Source organism: Salvelinus namaycush, chromosome 23 (assembly GCF_016432855.1).
Source record: "Salvelinus namaycush isolate Seneca chromosome 23, SaNama_1.0, whole genome shotgun sequence".
Classification (NCBI taxonomy): domain Eukaryota; kingdom Metazoa; phylum Chordata; class Actinopteri; order Salmoniformes; family Salmonidae; genus Salvelinus; species Salvelinus namaycush.
In genome coordinates this window covers 22542830-22564071 of record NC_052329.1, presented here as the reverse complement: position 1 = coordinate 22564071, position 21242 = coordinate 22542830, and the positions used below count along the sequence as shown (strand labels likewise).

General features: G+C 44.6%; 1 protein-coding gene across 1 annotated transcript in view; it reads left to right on the top strand.

Annotated features, from left to right (window-relative positions):
* Positions 1 to 11937: 11937 nt before the first annotated feature.
* Positions 11938 to 21242, top strand: part of LOC120018538 (membrane-associated phosphatidylinositol transfer protein 3-like) — a 158360-nt gene continuing 149055 nt past the window's right edge. The window contains exons 1-2 of the mRNA XM_038961758.1: positions 11938 to 12041; positions 16543 to 16604. Coding sequence (XP_038817686.1) covers positions 11938 to 12041; positions 16543 to 16604 — 166 coding nt within the window. The remainder of the gene's footprint in view (positions 12042 to 16542; positions 16605 to 21242) is intronic.

Genomic DNA, 21242 nt, shown 5'->3' with positions numbered 1-21242 from the left:
GATGTGGCATATCAAGAAGCTGACTAAACAGCATGGTCATTACACAGGTGCACCTTGTGCTGGGGCCAATAAAAGGCTATTCTAAAATGTGCCGTTTTCTCACACAACACAATGTCACATATGTCTCAAGTTTTGAGGGAGAGTGCAATTGGTATGCTGACTGCAGGAATGTCCACCAGTGCTGTTGCCAGATAATTGAATGTTCATTTCTCTACCATTAGCTGCCTCCAATATCGTTTTAGAGAATTTGGTAGTACGTCCAACCGGCCTCACAACCGCAGACCACGTGTAACCATGCCAGCCAAGGACCTCCACATCCAGCTTCTTCACCTGCGGGATTGTCTGAGACCAGCCACCCAGACAGCTGATGAAACTGAGGAGTTTTTCTGTGGATAAAAACTAATGCTGATGCATGGGTGGACCTGGCTCCCAAGTGGGTGGTCCTATGCCCTCCCAGGCCCACCCATGGCTGCGCCCCTGCCCAGTCGGGAATTGGGGCCTCATTCACGTGATCATAGATTAAAGCCTAATTTATTTATTTTAATTGACTGATTTCCTTATATGAACTGTAACTCAATAAAATCATTGAAATTGTTGCATGTTGCATTTATATTTTTATTCAGTATACTTAAGTCGTTTTTGGGGGGTATCTACTTTACTATGTACAGTTGTAGTCAAAAGTTTACATACACTTAGGTTGGAGTCATTAAAACTCGTTTTTCAAACACTCCACAAACTATAGTTTTGGTAAGTTGGTTAGGACATCTACTTTGTGCATGACACAAGTCACTTTTCCAACAATTGTTTACAGACAGATTATTTCACTTATAATTCACTGTATCACAATTCCAGTGGGTCAGAAGTTTACATACACTAAGTTGACTGTGCCTTTAAACAGCTTGAAAAATTCCAGAAAATGATGTCATGGCGTTAGAAACTTCTGATAGGCTAATTGACATCATTTGAGTCAATTGGAGGTGTACCTGTGGTTGTATTTCAAGGCCTACCTTCAAACTCAGTGCCTCTTTGCTTGACATCATGGGAAAATCCAAAGAAATCAGCCAAGACCCCAGAATTTTTTTTGTAGACCTCCACAAGTCTGTTTCATACTTGGGAGCAATTTCCAAACGCCTGAAGGTACCACTTTCATCTGTACAAACAATAGTACGCAAGTATAAACACCATGGGACCACGCAGCCATCATACGGCTCAGGAAGGAGACGCGTTCTGTCTCCTAGAGATTAATGTACTTCGGTGCGAAAAGTGAAAATCAATCCCAGAACAACAGCAAAGGACCTTGTGAAGATGAAGACGCTGGAGGAAACAGGTACAAAAGTATCTATATCCACAGCAGAACGAGTCCTATATCGACATAACCTGAAAGGCCGCTCAGCAAGGAAGAAGCCACTGCTCCAAAACCGCCATGAAAAAAGCCAGACTACGGTTTGCAACTGCACTTGGGGACAAAGATCGTACTTTTTGGCGAAATGTTCTCTGGTCTGATGAAACAAAAATAGAACTGTTTGGCCATTATGACCATCGTTATGTTTGGAGGGGAAGGGGGGGGGGGGGGGCCTGCAAGCCCGAAGAACACCATCCCCACCGTGAAGCACGGGGGTGGCAGCATCATGTTGTGTGGGTGCTTTGCTGCAGGAGGCACTGGTGCACTTCACGAAATAGATGGCATCATGAGAAAATAAAATTATGTGGATATATTGAAGCAACATCTCAAGACATCAGTCAGGAAGTTAAAGCTTGGTCGCAAATGGGTCTTCCAAATGGACAATGACCCCAAGCATACTTCCAAAGTTGTGGCAAAATGGCTTAAGGAGAACAAAGTCAAGGTATTGGAGTGGCCATCACAAAGCCCTGACCTCAATCCTATAGAAAACGTGTGGGCAGAACTGAAAAAGCATGTGCGAGCAAGGAGGCCTACAAACCTGACTCAGTTACACCAGCTCTGTCAAGAGGAATGGGTCAAAATTCACCCAACTTATTGTGGAAGGCTACCCGAAACATTTGACCCAAGTTAAACAATTTAAAGGCAATGCTACCAAATACTAATTGAGTGTATGTAAACTTCTGACCCACTGGGAATGTGATAAATCATTCTCTCTACTATTATTCTGACATTTCACATTCTTAAAATAAAGTGGTGATCCTAACTGACCTAAAACAGGGAATTTTTTATAGGATTAAATGTCAGGAATTGTGAAAAACTGAGTTTAAATGTATTTGGCTAAGATGTATGTAAACTTCCGACTTCAACTGTATATTTTTGACTATTACTTCACTACATTCCTAAATAAAATAATGTACTTTTTACTCCATACATTTTCCCTGACACCCAAAAGTACTCGTTACATTTTGAATGCTTAGCAGGTCAGGAAAATGGTCCAATTCACACAGTTATTCAAGAGAACATCCCTGGTCATCCCTACTGATGATCTGGTGGACTTACTAAACACACATGCTTCGTTTGTAAATGCTGTCTGAGTGTTGGAGTGTGCCCCTTAAAAAGAAAAAAAGAAAATGTTGCCGTCTGGTTTACTTAATATATATTTTAGCAATTACATTTACTTTTGATACTTAAGTACAGCATATTTAAAACCAAATACTTAGACTTTTACTCAAGTAGTATTTTAATGGGTGACTCTCACTTTTACTTGAGTACATTTTCTAATAAAGAATCTTTACATCTACTCAAGTATGACAATTGGGTACTTTTTCCACCACTGTTGAGAATAGAACACAATGTTGTTATAGTACACAATCCTCAAAGCACAACTCTCATCTGATTTGTTCTGGAATTCATAGGAACTCATTGCTCCCCCATTCCGTTTTTTTTAGGTGTTTTGTTATTTGCATTATTAAATCAAGTGTAACTTTCATTTTTGGGAGGTACAAAGCCTGTGTCGTGCTGTGTTGAGATCACCTAAGTAGGAGAAAAGCCTACACTCCCCAATAGTCAGCCTTTTCCAATCATCACGTGTATGTGTGTGGTATAACATCGTCTTGTAGGTTTGAGCAGCACTTGGAAACAGCTGTTGGAAAGTAATCTCGCTGACAAATGTACACTTCTGTTAAGGTATCATTTGCTCAAAGCTCTCCTTAGAAAATGTGGTTATAGTTGATGATGAGGAAGTTCATTTACAAATATCTAGCCCCCTTTCACTCCAATGAACCACTTACAGTGCCTTGCAAAAGTATTCACCCTATTGGTGTTTTTCCTATTTTGTTGCATTACAACCTGTAATTTAAATGGATTTTTATTTGGATTTCATGTAATGGACATACACAAAATAGTCCAAATTGGTGAAGTGAAATGAAAAAAAAAACTTGTTTCAAAAAATTCAAAACGGAAAAGTGGTGCGTGCATATGTATTTGCTGCGTGCACCCCCTTTGCTATGAAGCCCCTAAATAAGATCTGGTGCAACCAATTACCTTCAGAAGTCACATAATTAGTTAAATAATGTCCACCTGTGTGCAATTTAAGTGTCACATGATCTCAGTATATATACACCTGTTCTGAAAGGCCCCAGAATCTGCAACACCACTAAGCAAAGGGCACCACCAAGCAAGTGGCACCATGAAGACCAAGCAGGTCAGGGACAAAGTTGTGGAGAAGTACAGATCAGGGTTGGGTTATAAAAAATATATAAAAAACTTTGAACATCCCACTGAGCACCATTAAATCCATTATTAAAAAATGGAAAGAATATGACACCACAACAAACCTGCCAAGAGAGGGTCGCCCACCAAAACTCACGGACCAGGCAAGGAGGGCATTAATCAGAGAGGCAACAAATAGACCAAAGATAACCCTGAAGGAGCTTGCAAAGCTCCACAGTGGAGATTGGAGTATCTGTCTATAGGACCACTTTAAGCCATACAGTCCACAGAGCTGGGCTTTACGGAAGAGTGGCCAGAAAAAAGCCATTGCTTAAAGAAAACAATAAGCAAACACGTTTGGTGTTCACCAAAAGGCATGTGGGAGACTCCCCAAACATATGGAAGAAGGTACTCTGGTCAGACGAGACTAAAATTGAGATTTTTGGCCATCAAGGAAAATGCTATGTCTGGGGCAAACACCTCTCATCACCCCGAGAACCCCATCCTCACAGTGAAGCATGGTAGTGGCAGCATCATGCTGTGGGGGTGTTTTTCATTGGCAGGGACTGGGAAACTGGTCAGAATTGAAGGAATGATGGATGGCGCTAAATACAGGGAAATTCTTGAGGGAAACCTGTTTGTCTTCCAGAGATTTGAGACTGGTGCGGAGGTTCACCTTCCAGCAGACCCTAAGCGTACTGCTCAAGCAACACTCGAGTGGTTTAAGGGGAAAATTTAAATGTCTTGGAATGGCCTAGTCAAAGCCCAGACCTCAATCCAATTGAGAATCTGTGGTATGACTTAAAGATTGCTGTACACCAGCGGAACCCATCCAACTTGAAGGAGCTGGAGCAGTTTTGCCTTGAAGAATGGGCAAGAATCCCTGTGGCTAGATGTGCCAAGCTTATAGAGACATACCCCAAGAGACTTGCAGCTGTAATTGCTGCAAAAGGTGCCTCTACAAAGTATTGACTTTGGGGGGGTGAATAGTTATGCCCTCAAGTTTTTTGTCTTATTTCTTGTCTGTTTCACAATTAAAAATATTTTGCATCTTCAAAGTGGTAGCCATGTTGTGTAAATCAAATGATACAAACCCCCAAAAATCTATTTTAATTCCAGGTTGTAAGTCAACAAAATAGGAAAAATGCCAACGGGGTGAATACTTTCGCAAGCCGCTGTAGCTATTGAGTCTAGACTAATAGTTAAACTTAAATTGAATTAGCTGCTGTAGGCTAGAGCTTTAATGGAGATACTTCAGACACCCTGGGAAACACTCAGTACTCAGTCCAAATGCATTGCTTTTAATTATAATATTTCAACACGCATTAGACTAGCTGTAGATCATCGTCTCTCTCTGTGACCTGGGTTGAATTGGGGTGGGTGATTTATGATGGGTGAAAATGATGGAGATGATGGGTGGGTAGAGAGTCTAATCCTCAGTATGTGTGTGGTGAGAGCAACGTGGGTAGGGGGAGGTCATGCATCATTGGAGCGGAGGATAAGAGGTCTCCATGGTGAGAAGACCTAGTGGAGGGAGGTTGACACCCGCCCTACTGGTCCCTCTCTGACTGATGCTGACTGACCACAGCTCCACCACCACCAAGACAAACAAATCAATGGTCAGATTAAAGACTGGTCACTCTGCTACTGTCTGAAGACTGATGTTTTTCTGTTATCTCCAGTCTTTTGTCAGGGGCTTTCCAACCCTGTTCCTGGAGAGCTACCCTCCTGTAGGTTTTCGCTCCAACCCCAGTTGTAACTAACCCGGTTCAGATTTTCAACCAGCTAATTATTAGAATCAGGTGTCCTAGATTAGGGTTGGAGAGAGCCTACATGACGATAGCTCTCTAGGAACAGGTTTGGAGAGAGCCTACAGGACAATAGTTATCTTGGAACAGGGTTGGAGAGAGCAAACAGTACGATAGCTCTCTAGGAACAGGGTTGGAGAGAGCCTACGGGACGATAGCTCTCTAGGAACAGGGTTGGAGAGAGCCTACAGGACGATAGCTCTCTAGGAACAGGGTTGGAGAGCCCTGCTTTTGTCCCTGGTGTGTTCCTTTTTCTTTCAAAACATTACTCTCTTGTACTGTTCTCTCAAACCTTCACTCTCTTGTACTGTTCTCTCAAACCATCATTCTCTTGTACTGTTCTCTCAAACCGTCACTCTCTTGTAATGTTCTCTCAAACCTTCACTCTCTTGTACTGTTCTCTCAGAACAATCTCTTCTAAGCCATAACCTTGTTACAGGAGATTGGTCTCTCAATAGATTTGGTGCGCTGATGGCTGTTACCAGCCCATCTAATCATGACCTCTAGCTCCCAAGAAACTCCACTGCTGCCCCTGTCTCTGCGATTGGCCCTGATAGGTAGAACCATCTGTTATTGTTGTAGGCAGAAGGAAAATAAAAGTTGCTACCACATTGCAATGATTCACTTTCTTTTCTCTGCACTGTTTTCTCCATCCACCTGTTTTCTTAGTGCATTGATTTGTTTCTCTGCTCTCAGAACCTAAGGACCATTTCTCTAGCGGTAGAGCTGTAGCCAGCCTCTTCCCTGAATCACCCCCCACTATCTCTGAAACAGATTTGGGTCTCTCTCTCTCTATCGCTCTCTCTCTCTCTTTCTTTCACTCTCTCTCTCTTTCACTCTCTCTCTCGGAATCAAGCCCAGCTCAGTTTGCTTCCTGTTTGATATATCACATATGGAGCTGGTGCTTTGCCGCTTTCTCTGTTTCCTTGGCGATAGACTTATGCAGTTGTTGGAGAAGAACGACAAACTAACTTGAAAGTCATTTGAAGTCGATATCACACACCTCGCTGTGGGGATTTATGGCTCAGGCTGCTCATCAATTTGAGTTGTTTGTGTTAGGCCTTACTGTAGTAGGTGGATGTGAGAGGGCTGGGTTTGTCAGGCTATGATCAGACTGCAGCTACCCTCTCCTCTCCCCCTGTCAGCAACTGCTGCCCACACTCACAACAGTGAACAGACCGCAAAATATTCACCACTGACGATTAACACGTGTCAGTGAGTGTGTCCTCAGTGTCTCTAAGCTTTCTAAGCATCCTTGTAGAGCCAGGAGAAAGAGTAGTGCAGCTTGTATACATCAGCATTCACATCACCTTACCATGCTCAAACCCTACCAATGTGAAAATCTTCTCTTTTGTGAAAATGTACTGCCACTTGAATTTGTGAAAGGTGTTTCCTGACTGGTGCCCTTATGCCCACACTCTTAAAGTTGCACATAACCCTTGGGCGCCTTCACACTGCTTTTAATCTAAGTGTGTTATTCCATTTTGTGTGGACATAAAGGAAATCTTGCACAAGGGGAGAAGGGAAATGATTGTGTTATCGCCTCAATGGCCCTTAAATGACCTATCAGAGCATAAATGGGCGCTGTGTGTAGTCCAGGGATGGAGGGGATTGGCAGGGCTAACAGTGAAATACCCACCCTGGCACTTCTCGCTGTGTCTCTGTCTGCCCACAGCCTGGCCCCATGATGTGCAGACCCCATGAGCAGGAGGAGCAAATGGGGCTGGACCTGGGTTGGTGTGTGGGGAGAACATTAGAGGCACTTTGCTTGTGGAACTGCTGTGTCTGTCTCTAAATATAGTAGCAGCCAGAGCTGTTGCCAGAGCTGAACTGATTTGCTCACAGAAAAAAATATTGCCCAAATGAGCCCCCAGCTGACACCCTCCACTTGGGGCAGAGGAGAGTGGGGGTGTGAGGGGAGCACACAGACTTTAGAATGTAGCATCACACCTCTCTCTGTCTCTCTCTCTCTCACAATTCAATTTTCAATTTAAGGGCTTTATTGGCATGGGAAACGTATCTTTACATTGCCAAAGCAAGTGAAATAGATAATAAACAAAAGTGAAAAAACAATAAAAAAATGAACAGTTAACATACACTTATAAAAGAATAAAGACATTTCAAATGTCATATTATATCTATATACAGTGTTGTAATGATGTGCAAATAGTTAAAGTACCAAAGGAAAATAAATTAACATAAATATAGGTTGTATTTACAATGGTGTCACTGGTTGCCCTTTTCTTGTGGCAACAGGTCACAAATCTTGCTGCTGTGATCCCCACTGTGATATTTCACCCAATAGATTTGGGAGTTTATCAAAATTGGATTTGTTTTCAAATTCTTTGTGGGTCTGTGTCACGGCCGTCGAAAGAAGTGGACCAAAGTGCAGCGTTGTGAGCGTACATTTTCCTTTTATTTTAGTAAATGTCGCCAACAAAACAACAAACGAAGAAACAACCGTGAAGCTTACAGGGCTAAGTGCCACTAACAAAGATAACTTCCACAATGACAAAAGCGAAAAAGGCTGTCTAATTATGATTCCCAATCAGAGACAACGACAGACAGCTGTCCCCGATTGAGAACCACACCCGTCCAACACATAGAAATACAAAAACATAGAAATCAAAACATAGAATGCCCACCCCAAATCACACCCTGACTAAACCAAATAGAGACATAAAAAGGCTCTCTAAGGTCAGGGCGTGACAGTCTGTGTAATCTGAGGGAAATATGTGTTTGGTCAGGGTGTGCATTTGGCAGGAGGTTAGGAAGTGCATCTCAGTTTCCAACTTATTTTGTGGGCTGTGTGCATAGCCTGTCTTCTCTTGAGAGCTAGGTTTCCCTTGGCGGCCTTTCTCAATAGCAAGTCTGTACATAGTCAAAGATTTCCTTAATTTTGGGTCAGTCACAGTGGTCAGGTATTCTGCCACTGTACTCTTTGTTTAGGGTCAGATAGCATTTGGGGTCAGATAGCATTTGCTATTACTTTCCAATGTTGTTTTCTCATGATTTGGTTGGGTCTAATTGTGTTGCTGTCCTGGGGCTCTGTGAGGTCTGTTTGTGTTTGTGAACAGAGCACCAGGACCAGCTTGCTTAGGGGGCTCTTCTCCAGGTTTATTTCTCTGTAGGTTATGGAAGGTTTGGGAATTGCTTCCTTTTAGGTGGTGGTAGAATTGAATGGCTCTTTTCTGGATTTTGATCATTTGCGGGAATCGGCTAATTCTGCTCTGCATGCATTATTTGGTGTTTTACGTTGTACACAGAGGATATTTTTGCAGAATTCTGCATGCAGAGTCTCAATTTGGTGTTTGTCCCATTTTGTGAATTCTTGGTTGGTAAGCAGATCCCAGACCTCGCAACCATAAAGTGCAATGGGTTCTATAACTGATTCAAGTATTTGTAGCCAGATCCTAATTGGTATGTCAAATTTTATGTTCCTTTTGATGGCATAGAAGGTCCTTCTTGCCTTGTCTCTCAGATTGTTCACAGCTTTGTGGAAGTAACTTGTGGCGCTGATGTTTAGGCCGAGGTATATATTGTTTTTTGTGTGCTCTCGGGCAACGGTGTCTAGATGGAATTTGTATTCGTGGTCCTGGGAACTGGACCTTTTTTGAAACACCATTATTTTTGTCTTACTGAGATTTACTGTCAGGGCCCAGGTCTGACAGAATCTGCAGAAGATCTAGGTGCTGCTGTAGGCCCTCCTTGGTAGGGGACAAAAGCACCAGATCATCAGCAAACAGTAGGCATTTGACTTCAGATTCTAGTAGAGTGAGGAGTGCTGCAAACTGTTCTAGTGACCACGCCAATTCGTTGATATATATGTTGAAGAGGGTGGGGCTTAAGCTGCATCCCTGTCTCATTTCCCGGCCCTGTTGAAAGAAATGTGTGTGTTTTTTGCCAATTTTAACCGCACACTTGTTGTTTGTGTACATGGATTTTATAATGTTGTATGTTTTTCCCAACACCACTTTCCATCAATTTGTAAAGCATGCCCTCGTGCAAAATTGAGTCAACAGCTTTTTTGAAATCAACAAAGCATGAAAAGGCTTTTCCTTTGTTTTGGTTTGTTTGTTTGTCAATTAAGGTGTGCAGGGTGAATACGTGGTCTGTTGTACAGTAATTTGGTAAAAAGCCAATTTGACATTTGCTCAGTACATTGTTTTCGCTGAGGAAATGTACGCGTCTGCTGTTAATGATAATGCAGAGGATTTTCCCAAGGTTGCTTTTGACGCGTATCCCACTGTAGTTATTTGGTTCAAATTTGTCTCCACTTTTGTGGATGGGGTGATCAGTCTTTGGTTCCAAATATTGGGGAAGATCTCAGAGCTGAGAATGATGTTAAAGAGTTTAAGTATAGCCAATTGGAATTTGTGGTCTGTATATTTTATAATTTCATGTAGGGTACCATCAACACCACAGGCCTTTTTGGGTTGGAGGGTTTGTGTTTTGTCCTGTAGTTCATTCAGCGTTATTGGAGAATCCAGTGGATTCTGGTAGTCTTTAATAGTTGATTCTGAGATTTGTATTTCATCATGTATATGTTTTTGCTGTTTGTTCTTTGTTATAGAGCCAAAAACATTGGAGAAGTGGTTTATCCATACATCTCTGTTTTGGATAGATAACCCTTCGTGTAGTTGTTTGTTAAGAATTTTCCAATTTTCCCAGAAGTGGTTAGATTCTATGGATTCTTCAATTACATTGAGCTGATTTCTGATGTGCTGATCCTTTTTCCGTAGTGTATTTCTATATTGTTTTAGTGATTCACCATAGTGAAGCCGTAGGCTCAGGTTTTCTGGGTCTCTATGTTTTTGGTTGGATAGGTTTCTCAATTTCTTTCTTAGGTTTTCGCATTCTTCATCAAACCATTTGTCATTGGACTGTTGTTAATTTTCTTTTTTTTGTCTGCTTGAAATTTTTAGATTTGATATGGAAGCTGTGAGGTCAAATATACTGTTTAGATTTTCTACTGCCAGGTTTACACCTTCACTATTACAGTTAAACATTTTGTCCAAGAAATTGTCTAGAAGTTATTGAATTTGTTGTTGCGTAATTGTTTTTTGGTAGATTTTCACACTACACTCCTTCCATCTATAGCATTTCTTAATATTATTCAGCTCCTTTGGCTTTGATGCCTCATGATTGAGCAAAGCTCTGTTCAAGTAGTGCAGTGATCTGATAGTGTCAGTGGACTGACTGTGGATGCTCTAAGAGACTCTGGGTTGAGGTCAGTGATAAAGTAGGTTACAGTACTACTGGCAAGAGATGAGCTATAGGTGTACCTACCATAGGAGTCCCCTCGAAGCCTACCATTGACTATGTACATACCCAGCGTCCGACAGAGCTGCAGGAGTTGTGACGCGTTTTTGTTGGTTATGTTGTCACAGTTGTGTCTAGGGGGGCATATGGGGGAGGGAATGTTGTCACTTCCAGGTAGGTGTTTGTCCCCCTTTGTGCTGAGGGTGTCAGGTTCTTGTCCAGTTCTGGCATTTAGGTCGCCACAGACTTGTTAGTACATGTCCCTGGGCCTGGAAATTGTTGATCTCCCCCTCTAGGATGGAGAAGCTGTCATCGTTAAAGTATGGGGATTCTATTGGGGGGATATAGGTAGCACACATGAGAACATTTTTCTCTATTGAGATAATTTCGTTATTAATTAGTCAAATGTAAAATGTTCCTGTTTTAACTAATTTAATAGAGTGGGTTAAGTCTGCTCTATGCCAAATTAGCATACCCCCTGATTCTCTTCCCTGTTTCACACCTGGTAGTTTGGTGGATGGGACTACCAGCTCTCTGTCTCTCTCTCTCGCGTGTGCACGCTCTGGCCCCTATCTTGATTAATAGCAGTTATATTCCAGGCTGCTGCTTTTTCACTTCCATTGACATATGTACCTAATTGAAACAGGCTGAATGGAGATGAGGACAATGTAATGAAAAGACGGGGTGAAGCGCCATCAGTCTGGTATTCAGCCTGAGCATCCTGTCTGTCTGTCTGTTTTTATCTATCCAGAACCCAAGCATACTCTGTCTGTCTGTTTTTATCTATCCAGAACCCAAGCATACTCTGTCTGTCTGTTTTTATCTATCCAGAACCCAAGCATACTCTGTCTGTCTGTTTTTATCTATCCAGAACCCAAGCATACTCTGTCTGTCTGTTTTTATCTATCCAGAACCCAAGCATACTCTGTCTGTCTGTTTTTATCTATCCAGAACCCAAGCATACTCTGTCTGTCTGTTTTTATCTATCCAGAACCCAAGCATACTCTGTCTGTCTGTTTTTATCTATCCAGAACCCAAGCATACTCTGTCTGTCTGTCTGTCTGTCTGTCTGTCTGTCTGTCTCTCTAACTCCACAGCCTGAACGCCCTGTCTGTCTCTCCATCTCGCCACAGTGTCCTGTCTGGGAATAGCATCAGGGAGGAGGACACCCCAGGTCTACCTGGCCGCAGCAGCACCTTCCCAGCCCCAGGTGAGAGGAGGAGAGAGGGGACGTGACTCTCTGTGCCAGCCAGCATGCAGAGGAGTATCCAGCAGTACAGACAGGACCACGAGGTTTACCTCCGCCTGGTTTCCCACGAGGCTGTGGGCAGCTTCAACCCCTGCGCCATTGCAGACAGGTGAGAGGGACTAACACATGGCACTACTTTTGACCAGGGACCTATGAGTACACTCTTACCAGTGCCATTTGGGACTGTAGTACTTTTCAATGTTTCACTTTCCCAAATGCAAATGTACAGTTGAAGTCGGAAGTTCACATACACCTTAGCCAAATACATTTAAACTCAGTTTTTCCACAATTCCTGACATTTAATCCTAGTAAAAATTCCCTGTCTTAGGTCAGTTAGGATCACCACTTTATTTTAAGAATGTGAAATGTTAGAATAATAGTAGAGAGAATGATTTATTTCAGCTTTTATTTATTTCATCACATTCCCAGTGGGTCAGAAGATTACATACACTCAATTAGTATTTGGTAGATTGCCTTTCAATTGTTTCACCTGGGTCAAACGTTACTGGTAGCCTTCCACAATCTTCCCACAATAAGTTGGGTGAATTTTGGCCCATTCCTCTTGACAGAGCTGGTGAAACTGAGTCAGGTTTGTAGGCCTCTTGCTCGCACACGCTTTTTCAGTTCTGCCCACACATTTTCTATAAGATTGAGGTCAGGGCTTTGTGATGGCCACTCCAATATCTTGACTTTGTTGTCCTTAAGCCATTTTGCCCCAACTTTGGAAGTTTGCTTGGGGTAGTTGTCCATTTGGAAGACCCATTTGCGACCAAGCTTTAACTTCCTGACTGATGTCTTGAGATGTTGCTTCAATATATCCACATCATTTTCTTTCCTCATGATGCCATCTATTTTGTGAAGTGCACCAGTCCCTCCTGCAGCAAAGCACCCCCACAACATGATGCTGCCACCCCCGTGCTTCACGGTTGGGATGGTGTTCTTCGGCTTGCAAGCGTCCCCCTTTCTCCTCCAAACATAACGATGGTCATGATGGCCAAACAGTTCTATTTTTGTTTCATCAGACCAGAGGACATATCTCCAAAAGTACAATCTTTGTCCCCATGTGCAGTTGCAAACCATAGTCTGTCTTTTTTTAAGGAGGTTTTAGAGCAGTGGCTTCTTCCTTGCTGAGCGGCCTTTCAGGTTATGTCAATATAGGACTTGTTTTGGTGTGGATATAGATACTTTTGTACCTGTTTCCTCCAGCATCTTCACAAGGTACTTTGCTGTTGTTCTGGGATTGATTTGCACTTTTCGCACTAAAGTACTTTCATCTCTAGGAGACAGAACGCGTCTCCTTCCTGAGCGGTATGATGGCTGCGTGGTCCCATGGTGTTTGTACTTGCGTACTATTGTTTGTACAGATGAACGTGGTACCTTCAGGTGTTTGGAAATTACTCCCAAGGATGAACCAGACTTGTGGAGGTCTACAATTTTTTTCCTGAAGTCTTGGCTGATTTCTTTGGATTGTCCCATGATGTCAAGCAAAGAGGCACTGAGTTTGAAGGTAGGCCTTTAAATACATCCACAGGTACACCTCCAATTGACTCAAATTATGTAAATTAGCCTAGCAGAAGCTTCTAAAGCCATGACATAATTTTCTGGAATTTTCCAAGCTTTTTAAAGGCAGTCAACTTTGTGTATGTAAACTTCTTACCCACTGGAATTGTGAAATAATCTGTCTGTACACAATTGTTGGAAAAATGACTTGTGTCATGTACGAAGTAGATGTCCTAACCAACTTACCAAAACTTTAGTTTGTTAACTTCTTTGGGCTGCAAGCCCGAAGCCGGGCACAATATGACAACAGCCACTTCAAGTGCAGGGCGCGAAATTCAAAATATATTTTTTAGAAATATTTAACTTTCACACATTAACAAGTCCAATACAGCATATGAAAGATAAACATCTTGTGAATCCAGCCAACATGTCCGATTTTTAAAATGTTTTACAGCGAAAACACCACATATATTTATGTTAGCTCACCACCAAATACAAAAAAGGACAGACATTTTTCACAGCACAGGTAGCATGCACAAAGCCAACCTAACTAACCAAGAACCAACCAAACTAACCAAGAAACAACTTCATCAGATGACAGTCTTATAACATGTTATACAATAAATCTATGTTTTGTTCGAAAAATGTGCATATTTGAGGTATAAATCAGTTTTACATTGCAGCTACCATCACAGCTACCGTCACAAATAGGACCGAAGCAGCCAGAGTAATTACAGACACCAACGTCAAATACCTAAATACTCATCATAAAACATTTCTGAAAAATCGATGGTGTATAGCAAATTAAAGACAAACATCTTGTGAATCCAGCCAATATTTCCGATTTTTAAGTGTTTTACAGCGAAAACACAATATAGCATTATATTAACTTACTACAATAGCCTACCACACTACCTCATTCATTCATCAAGGCACGTTAGCGATAGCAATAGGCACGTTAGCGATAGCGAATAAACCAGCAAAATATATTAATTTTCACTAACCTTCATAAACCTTCATCAGATGACAGTCCTATAACATCAGGTTATACATACACTTATGTTTTGTTCAAAAATGTGCATATTTAGAGCTGAAATTAGTGGTTATACATTGTGCTAACGTAGCAGCTTTTTCCCAGAATGTGCGGATATTTTTATGGCACTCAACTATTCTGACCAAATAACTATACATAAACGTTACTAAAAAATACATGTTGTATAGGAAATGATAGATACACTAGTTCTTAATGCAATCGCCGTGTTAGAATTCTAAAAATAACTTCATTACGACATCCAGCTTAGGTATAGCGAGAGAGTACCCAAAATCTGGGCGCAAACGACTATTTCACATGTTTGACAGATATATGAAATAGCATCATAAAATGGGTCCTACTTTTGACGATCTTTCATCAGAATGTTGTACAAGGGGTCCTTTGTCGGGAACAATCGTTGTTTGGATTTAGAATGTCCTCTTCTCCAGTCAATTAGCACGGAAAGCTAGCAAAGTGGCGCGAAGCTCTCCTTCCTGAACAAAGGCACACAACGCAACACGCCTAACGTCCCGAAAAAATTTCAATAATCTAATAAAACTATATTGAAAAAACATACTTTACGATGATATTGTCACATGTATCAAATAAAATCAAAGCCGGAGATATTAGTCGTCTATAACGACAGCTGTACAGAAGGCAAAACCAGGTCCCTTCACGCGCTCTCCAGAAAACAGGAAACTGGTGACACGTCATACAAAGAGCTTTTGTTCGACCCCAGATCAAGTTATACACTCCATTTCTTCTCTCACTGCCTGTCGACATCTAGTGGAAGACGTATGAAGTGCATGTATACTGATATATATCAAGGACATTTATAGGCAGGCCCTAGAACAGAGCATCGATTTCAGATTTTCCACTTCCTATCAGGAAGTTTGCTGCAAAATGAGTTCTGTTTTACTCACAGATATAATTCAAACGGTTTTAGAAACTAGAGAGTGTTTTCTATCCAATAGTAATAATAATATGCATATTGTACGAGCAAGAATTGAGTACGAGGTCATTTGAAATGGGCACCTTTTATCCGGGTAATCAATACTGCCCCTGCAGCCCAAACAGGTTTACAAGAAATTTGTGGAGTGTTTGAAAAACTAGTTTTAATGACTCCAACCTAAGTGTATGTAAACTTCCGACTTCAACTGTATCTGCGGTTGGTTGTTCCTTAAGCCATCTCAACAGATGTATTTGCTACCCAGTTAGTCCCTGAATGCCACCGTGTGTAGGAGGATGGATTATTCACTTGCCCAGGGCTACACAACTCTTCCTCAAACATAGTGCTCTTTGCTTATTCAAACATTAGGTCCAGTGTTTGACTAGTTGTGGGGTGCGTGTGAGTGCATATTTAAAATAATTCTCAATTTGGTGCAATGCAGAGAATCCCCCTTGTCTCTATGAGCATACTGATTGCATTTGAGTGTGATAGATCAGAAACGCATCATATTCAGACATTTCAAAGAGAAGCAGATGTAATTGAATAATACGGCAAATGTTCTTAACGGTACTAAAGGACAGATACTTAGGTCTGGCATTTGGAGATGCCTCTCTCTCCTCTCACCATATCTGTGTGTGGGAGTGTGAATTGTTGCAAAAAAAAGTGAGCTAAGAAAACCAGCCCAAGGGAGAACTACTATTGTTGCCTCGTTACTTTTAGAGAGTGAGATGACAGGAGATAAAATCATATGCCATCCTCTTGAGCTATGCATCTGAATTTTGTATGTTCAGAAAGAAAAAAACCAAATATTTTTCAGTTTTTTGGGAAGGGAAGTTTCAGGGGGACCAGTCCAATTGCTTCAGTATCAAGGGACAGATGGGGGGAAATGTCACGTCAATTATCCTGCTATTCTCACTCATCAGAGTAACCTGTCTATCAGTCAGATGTTGGTAATAAGCTGCCCATACCAGTCAGTGTGTGTTGTTGTCCCTGATGTGTGCTCCCTCCCTCTGTCTGATTTAAAAGACTAAACAAGAACAAACTTGTATTTTTTGGATGTGCACTCTTGCAATACTTTTTTGGGTAAGCACAGGGTTCAGGGACTTCTTACATGTTTTCTTCTGCTCCCAGTCTGTCAGAGGAGCTTATGTCCGAGGCCCTGGCTGACGTTGCACCAGAGCTCCAGGGCGTCTGTGAGGAGTATGCAGAGGCTGTCTTCACCTCCGAGTTCCTTCAGCCAATCACATCCCCTCCTGCTTCAGTTCCAACATTAGACAGCCAATAGACCTCTTCCTCTTTGTGAACATTGGGCGAGTTCGGTTTGCATCGCCCGGTGTACTGCGTAGGTGGATATTTCAATTCAGCACCAACAGAATTGTCAACAATGTGGTAACTCCACCCACCTGGGCCATCGGGCGATGTAGAACGAGCTTGCCTACTCTTCAGTGTTTAGCCAGCTAAGATTTTAGTTTTGACTGGGTTAATGTTTATATATGTATCTATGTGTGTTAAATACAGCGTGATGCATCGGTTTTACTAAATACTAAAACGATGAAAGAACTATGTAAAACAAGTTCATTTTGGGGGGAAAAACAACATGATTGCATTGATCTGACAACATTCAGAATAGATTCAGAATAGAATGGAACTAAAGCAATGCAGATTATTCCTAATTGGCAGGTTGTAACGGCAGCCTTCCTTCTCTTCAAGAGAAGAGGAGGTGTAGCAGGGATCGGACCAACACGCAGCGTAGCCAGTGCTCAACATGTTTAATTAAATGATAAACAGAGAACACTTACAAATACAAAATAACAAAAAGTGGCAAACCGATACAGTCCTAGCTGGTGCAGAGAAAACCCAGAGACAGGAAACAACCACCCACAATCCCCAACACAAAACAAGCCACCTATATATGATTCCCAATCAGAGACAACACAAAACATCTGCCTCTGATTGAGAACCATATTAGGCCAAACATAGAAACGGACAAACAAGACACACAACATAGAATGCCCACCCAGCTCACGTCCTGACCAACACTAAAACAAGCAAAACATATAAGAACTATGGTCAGAACGTGACAGTACCCCCCTCCTGAGGTGCGGACTCCGAACGCACCCCCTAAAACTCAAGAGGAGGGTCTGGGTGGGCATCTGTCCGCGGTGGCGGCTCCGGCGCAGGACGAGGCCACCACTCCACCATTGTCTTTGTCCCCCTCCTTAGCGTCCTTTGAGTGGCGACCCTCGCCCCCGACCTTGGCCTAGGAATCTTCACCAAGGTCCCCACTAGATTGAGGAGACAGCTCAGGACAGAGAGGTAGCTCAGGACAGAGAGGTAGCTCAGGACAGAGAGGTAGCTCAGGACAGAGAGGTAGCTCAGGACAGAGAGGTAGCTCAGGACAGAGGGGCAGCTCAGGACAGAGGGGCAGCTCAGGACAGAGGGGCAGCTCCGGACTGAGGGGCAGCTCCGGACTGAGGGGCAGCTCCCGACTGAGGGGCAGCTCCGGACTAATGGCAGCTCCGGACTGAGGGGCAGCTCCGGGCTGAAGGGCAGCTCATGACTGGAGGGCAGCTCATGACTGGAGGGCAGCTCATGACTGGAGGGCAGCTCATGACTGGAGGGCAGCTCATGACTGGAGGGCAGCTCATGACTGGCGGGCAGCTCATGACTGGCGGGCAGCTCCTGACTGGCGGGCGGCTCTGGCAGCTCCTGACTGGCGGGCGGCTCTGGCAGCTCCTGACTGGCGGGCGGCTCTGGCAGCTCCTGACTGGCGGGCGGCTCTGGCAGCTCCTGACTGGCGGGCGGCTCTGGCAGCCCCTGACTGGCGGGCGGCTCTGGCAGCTCCTGACTGGCGGGCGGCTCTGGCAGCTCCTGACTGGCGGGCGGCTCTGGCAGCTCCTGACTGGCGGGCGGCTCTGGCAGCTCCTGACTGGCGGGCGGCTCTGGCAGCTCCTGACTGGCTGGCGGCTCTGGCAGCTCCTGACTGACGGACGGCTCTAGCGGCTCCTGACTGATGGGCGGCTCTGACGGCTCGGGACAGACGGGCGGCTCAGATGGCGCTGGGCAGACGGATGGCTCAGATGGCGCTGGGCAGACGGATGGCTCAGATGGCGCTGGGCAGACGGACGGCTCAGACGGCGCTGGGCAGGCAGGCAGCTCAGACGGCGCTGGGCAGGCGGGCAGCTCAGACGGCGCTGGGCAGACGGGCAGCTCAGATGGAGCTGGGCAGGCGGGCAGCTCAGATGGCGCTGAGCAGGCGGGCAGCTCAGATGGCGCTGAGCAGGCGGGCAGCTCAGATGGCGCTGAGCAGGCGGGCAGCTCAGATGGCGCTGGGCAGGCGGGCAGCTCTGACCTGCTGAGGCGCACAGTAGGCCTGGTGCGTGGTGCCAGAACTGGTGGTACCGGACTGGAGACACGCACCTCAAGGCTAGTGCGGGGAGCAGGAACAGGGCACACTGGACTCTCGAGGCGCACTATAGGCCTGGTGCGTGGTACCGGCACTGGTGGTACCGGGCTGAGGGCATGCACCTCAGGGCGAGTGCGGGGAGAAGGAACAGTACGTACAGGGCTCTGGAGACGCACAGGAGGCTTGGTGCGTGGTGCCGGAACTGGTGGTACCGGACTGGAGACACGCACCTCAAGGCTAGTGCGAGGAGCAGGAACAGGGCACACTGGACTCTCGAGGCGCACTATAGGCCTGGTGCGTGGTACCGGCACTGGTGGTACCGGGCTGAGGGCACGCACCTCAGGGAGAGTGCGGGGAGAAGGAACAGTGCGTACAGGGGTCTGGAGACGCACAGGAGGCTTGGTGCGTGGTGCCGGAACTGGAGGTACTGGGCTGGAGACACGCATCACAGGGAGAGTGCGTGGAGGAGGAACAGGGCTCTGGAGACGCACTGGAAGCCTGGTGCGTGGTGTAGGCACTGGTGGTACTGGGCTGAGGGCACGCACCTCAAGGGGAGTGCGGGGTGCTGGAACTGGAGGCCTGGTACGTGGCGCCGGCACCGGAGAGCTGGTGCATGGGGCTGCCACAGGAGAGCTGGTGCGCTGAGCTGGCACAGGACGTGCAGGGCTAGGAAGGCGCACAGGAGGCCTTGTGCGTGAGGCTGGCACAGTCTTCACCAGACGGCTATCCCGCACCTCAGGACGAGTATGGAGAGCTGACTCAGGTGACATCAAATCCCCGACATGTTCCGTCAGGCGGATGTCGTGCCTCATGCTCCAAACCAGCAAATCCCTCATTTCTCTCTCCTCCAATTTCCCCATTAGATCCTTCACAGTCTCTACTTCGCTCACCTCCAATACCGCCCTCACTGGCTCTGGTTCCATCCTTGGCTCCTTACGGTAAGCAGGGGGAGTTGGCTCAAGTCTCCTACTTGACCCAGCTACACACCCCTTTAGCCCCCCCAAGAAATTTTGGGGGGAGCCTCTCGGGCTTCCAGCCGCTCTGCCTTGCTAGCGCCTCATAATGCCGCCTCTCTGCTTTTGCTGCCTCCAGCTCTGCTTTAGGGCGGCTACATTCCTCTGGCTCTGCCCAGGGTCCTTTTCCGTCCAGCTCATCCTCCCATGTCCACTCCTGAACTCGCTGCTGCTGCTGCTGTCGCTGCTGCCCGTTGCTACGCTGCTTGGTCCGAGATTGGTGGGTGGTTCTGTAACGGCAGCCTTCCTTCTCTTCAAGAGAAGAGGAGGTGTAGCAGGGATCGGACCAACACGCAGCGTAGCCAGTGCTCAACATGTTTAATTAAATGATAAACAGAGAACACTTACAAATACAAAATAACAAAAAGTGGCAAACCGATACAGTCCTAGCTGGTGCAGAGAAAACACAGAGACAGGAAACAACCACCCACAATCCCCAACACAAAACAAGCCACCTATATATGATTCCCAATCAGAGACAACACAAAACATCTGCCTCTGATTGAGAACCATATTAGGCCAAACATAGAAACGGACAAACAAGACACACAACATAGAATGCCCACCCAGCTCACGTCCTGACCAACACTAAAACAAGCAAAACACATAAGAACTATGGTCAGAACGTGACACAGGTTCAATTCTGTAATTCTTCCAGAGGGATGGGTGAATTTCACTGGGAAAGTTGGTTTTGATAAGCTCAGAGAGAACATTACGACATTACAGAGGGTCTCCTCTCTTTCCATATATAAACCTCTCCCACAGGATTACTCACGCTTTCCATTTCCACATTGAAACATGGATTAAATGAATTGTTTGGTGAATTAATACAGCAAGCCAAGGGCACCATTCATTGCTTAATAGGAAATCCGGATAGCATATTGCATTCATTGAAATTGTGTGATTGACTTGCCATGGCATGCACCAAATACTGTATGTTTGCCAAATGAGTGATTTCAATTCAATAAGAATGCATATATCATGAGTGCACATTGGATGAGGGAGCCTTTACTGGTGTGGCGGATGTTCTCAGGCCCTGGAGAGAGACTTGAAAGCAGCTGTGAAGGAGGAGAGAGACACATCCAGATGTTGAGTTGGCCCCGAGCGGAACTGACTGTGACAGGGGACAGAGAGTGACTGAGTGAATTAGCTCACTCTGAATCAGACCCTCTTTCTCTCTGCCAACTGTGTTTTGTGTGGGTGTCAGAATACATGCAGGTTTACACAGGCTTATGCACGTACACATGACTCACTCTCACAGTTCTGTTTCGTCACAGAGTTCGGCACAAATTGGAATCTAGGAGCCATCGCACCCTTATAATAGGAGTTTTTGAATTGAAGAATACTTGAAATTGAAAAATATATTGTTTGTCTGTGAGAGTCAGGGTGGCTAATTTCAAATTATTTTTCAT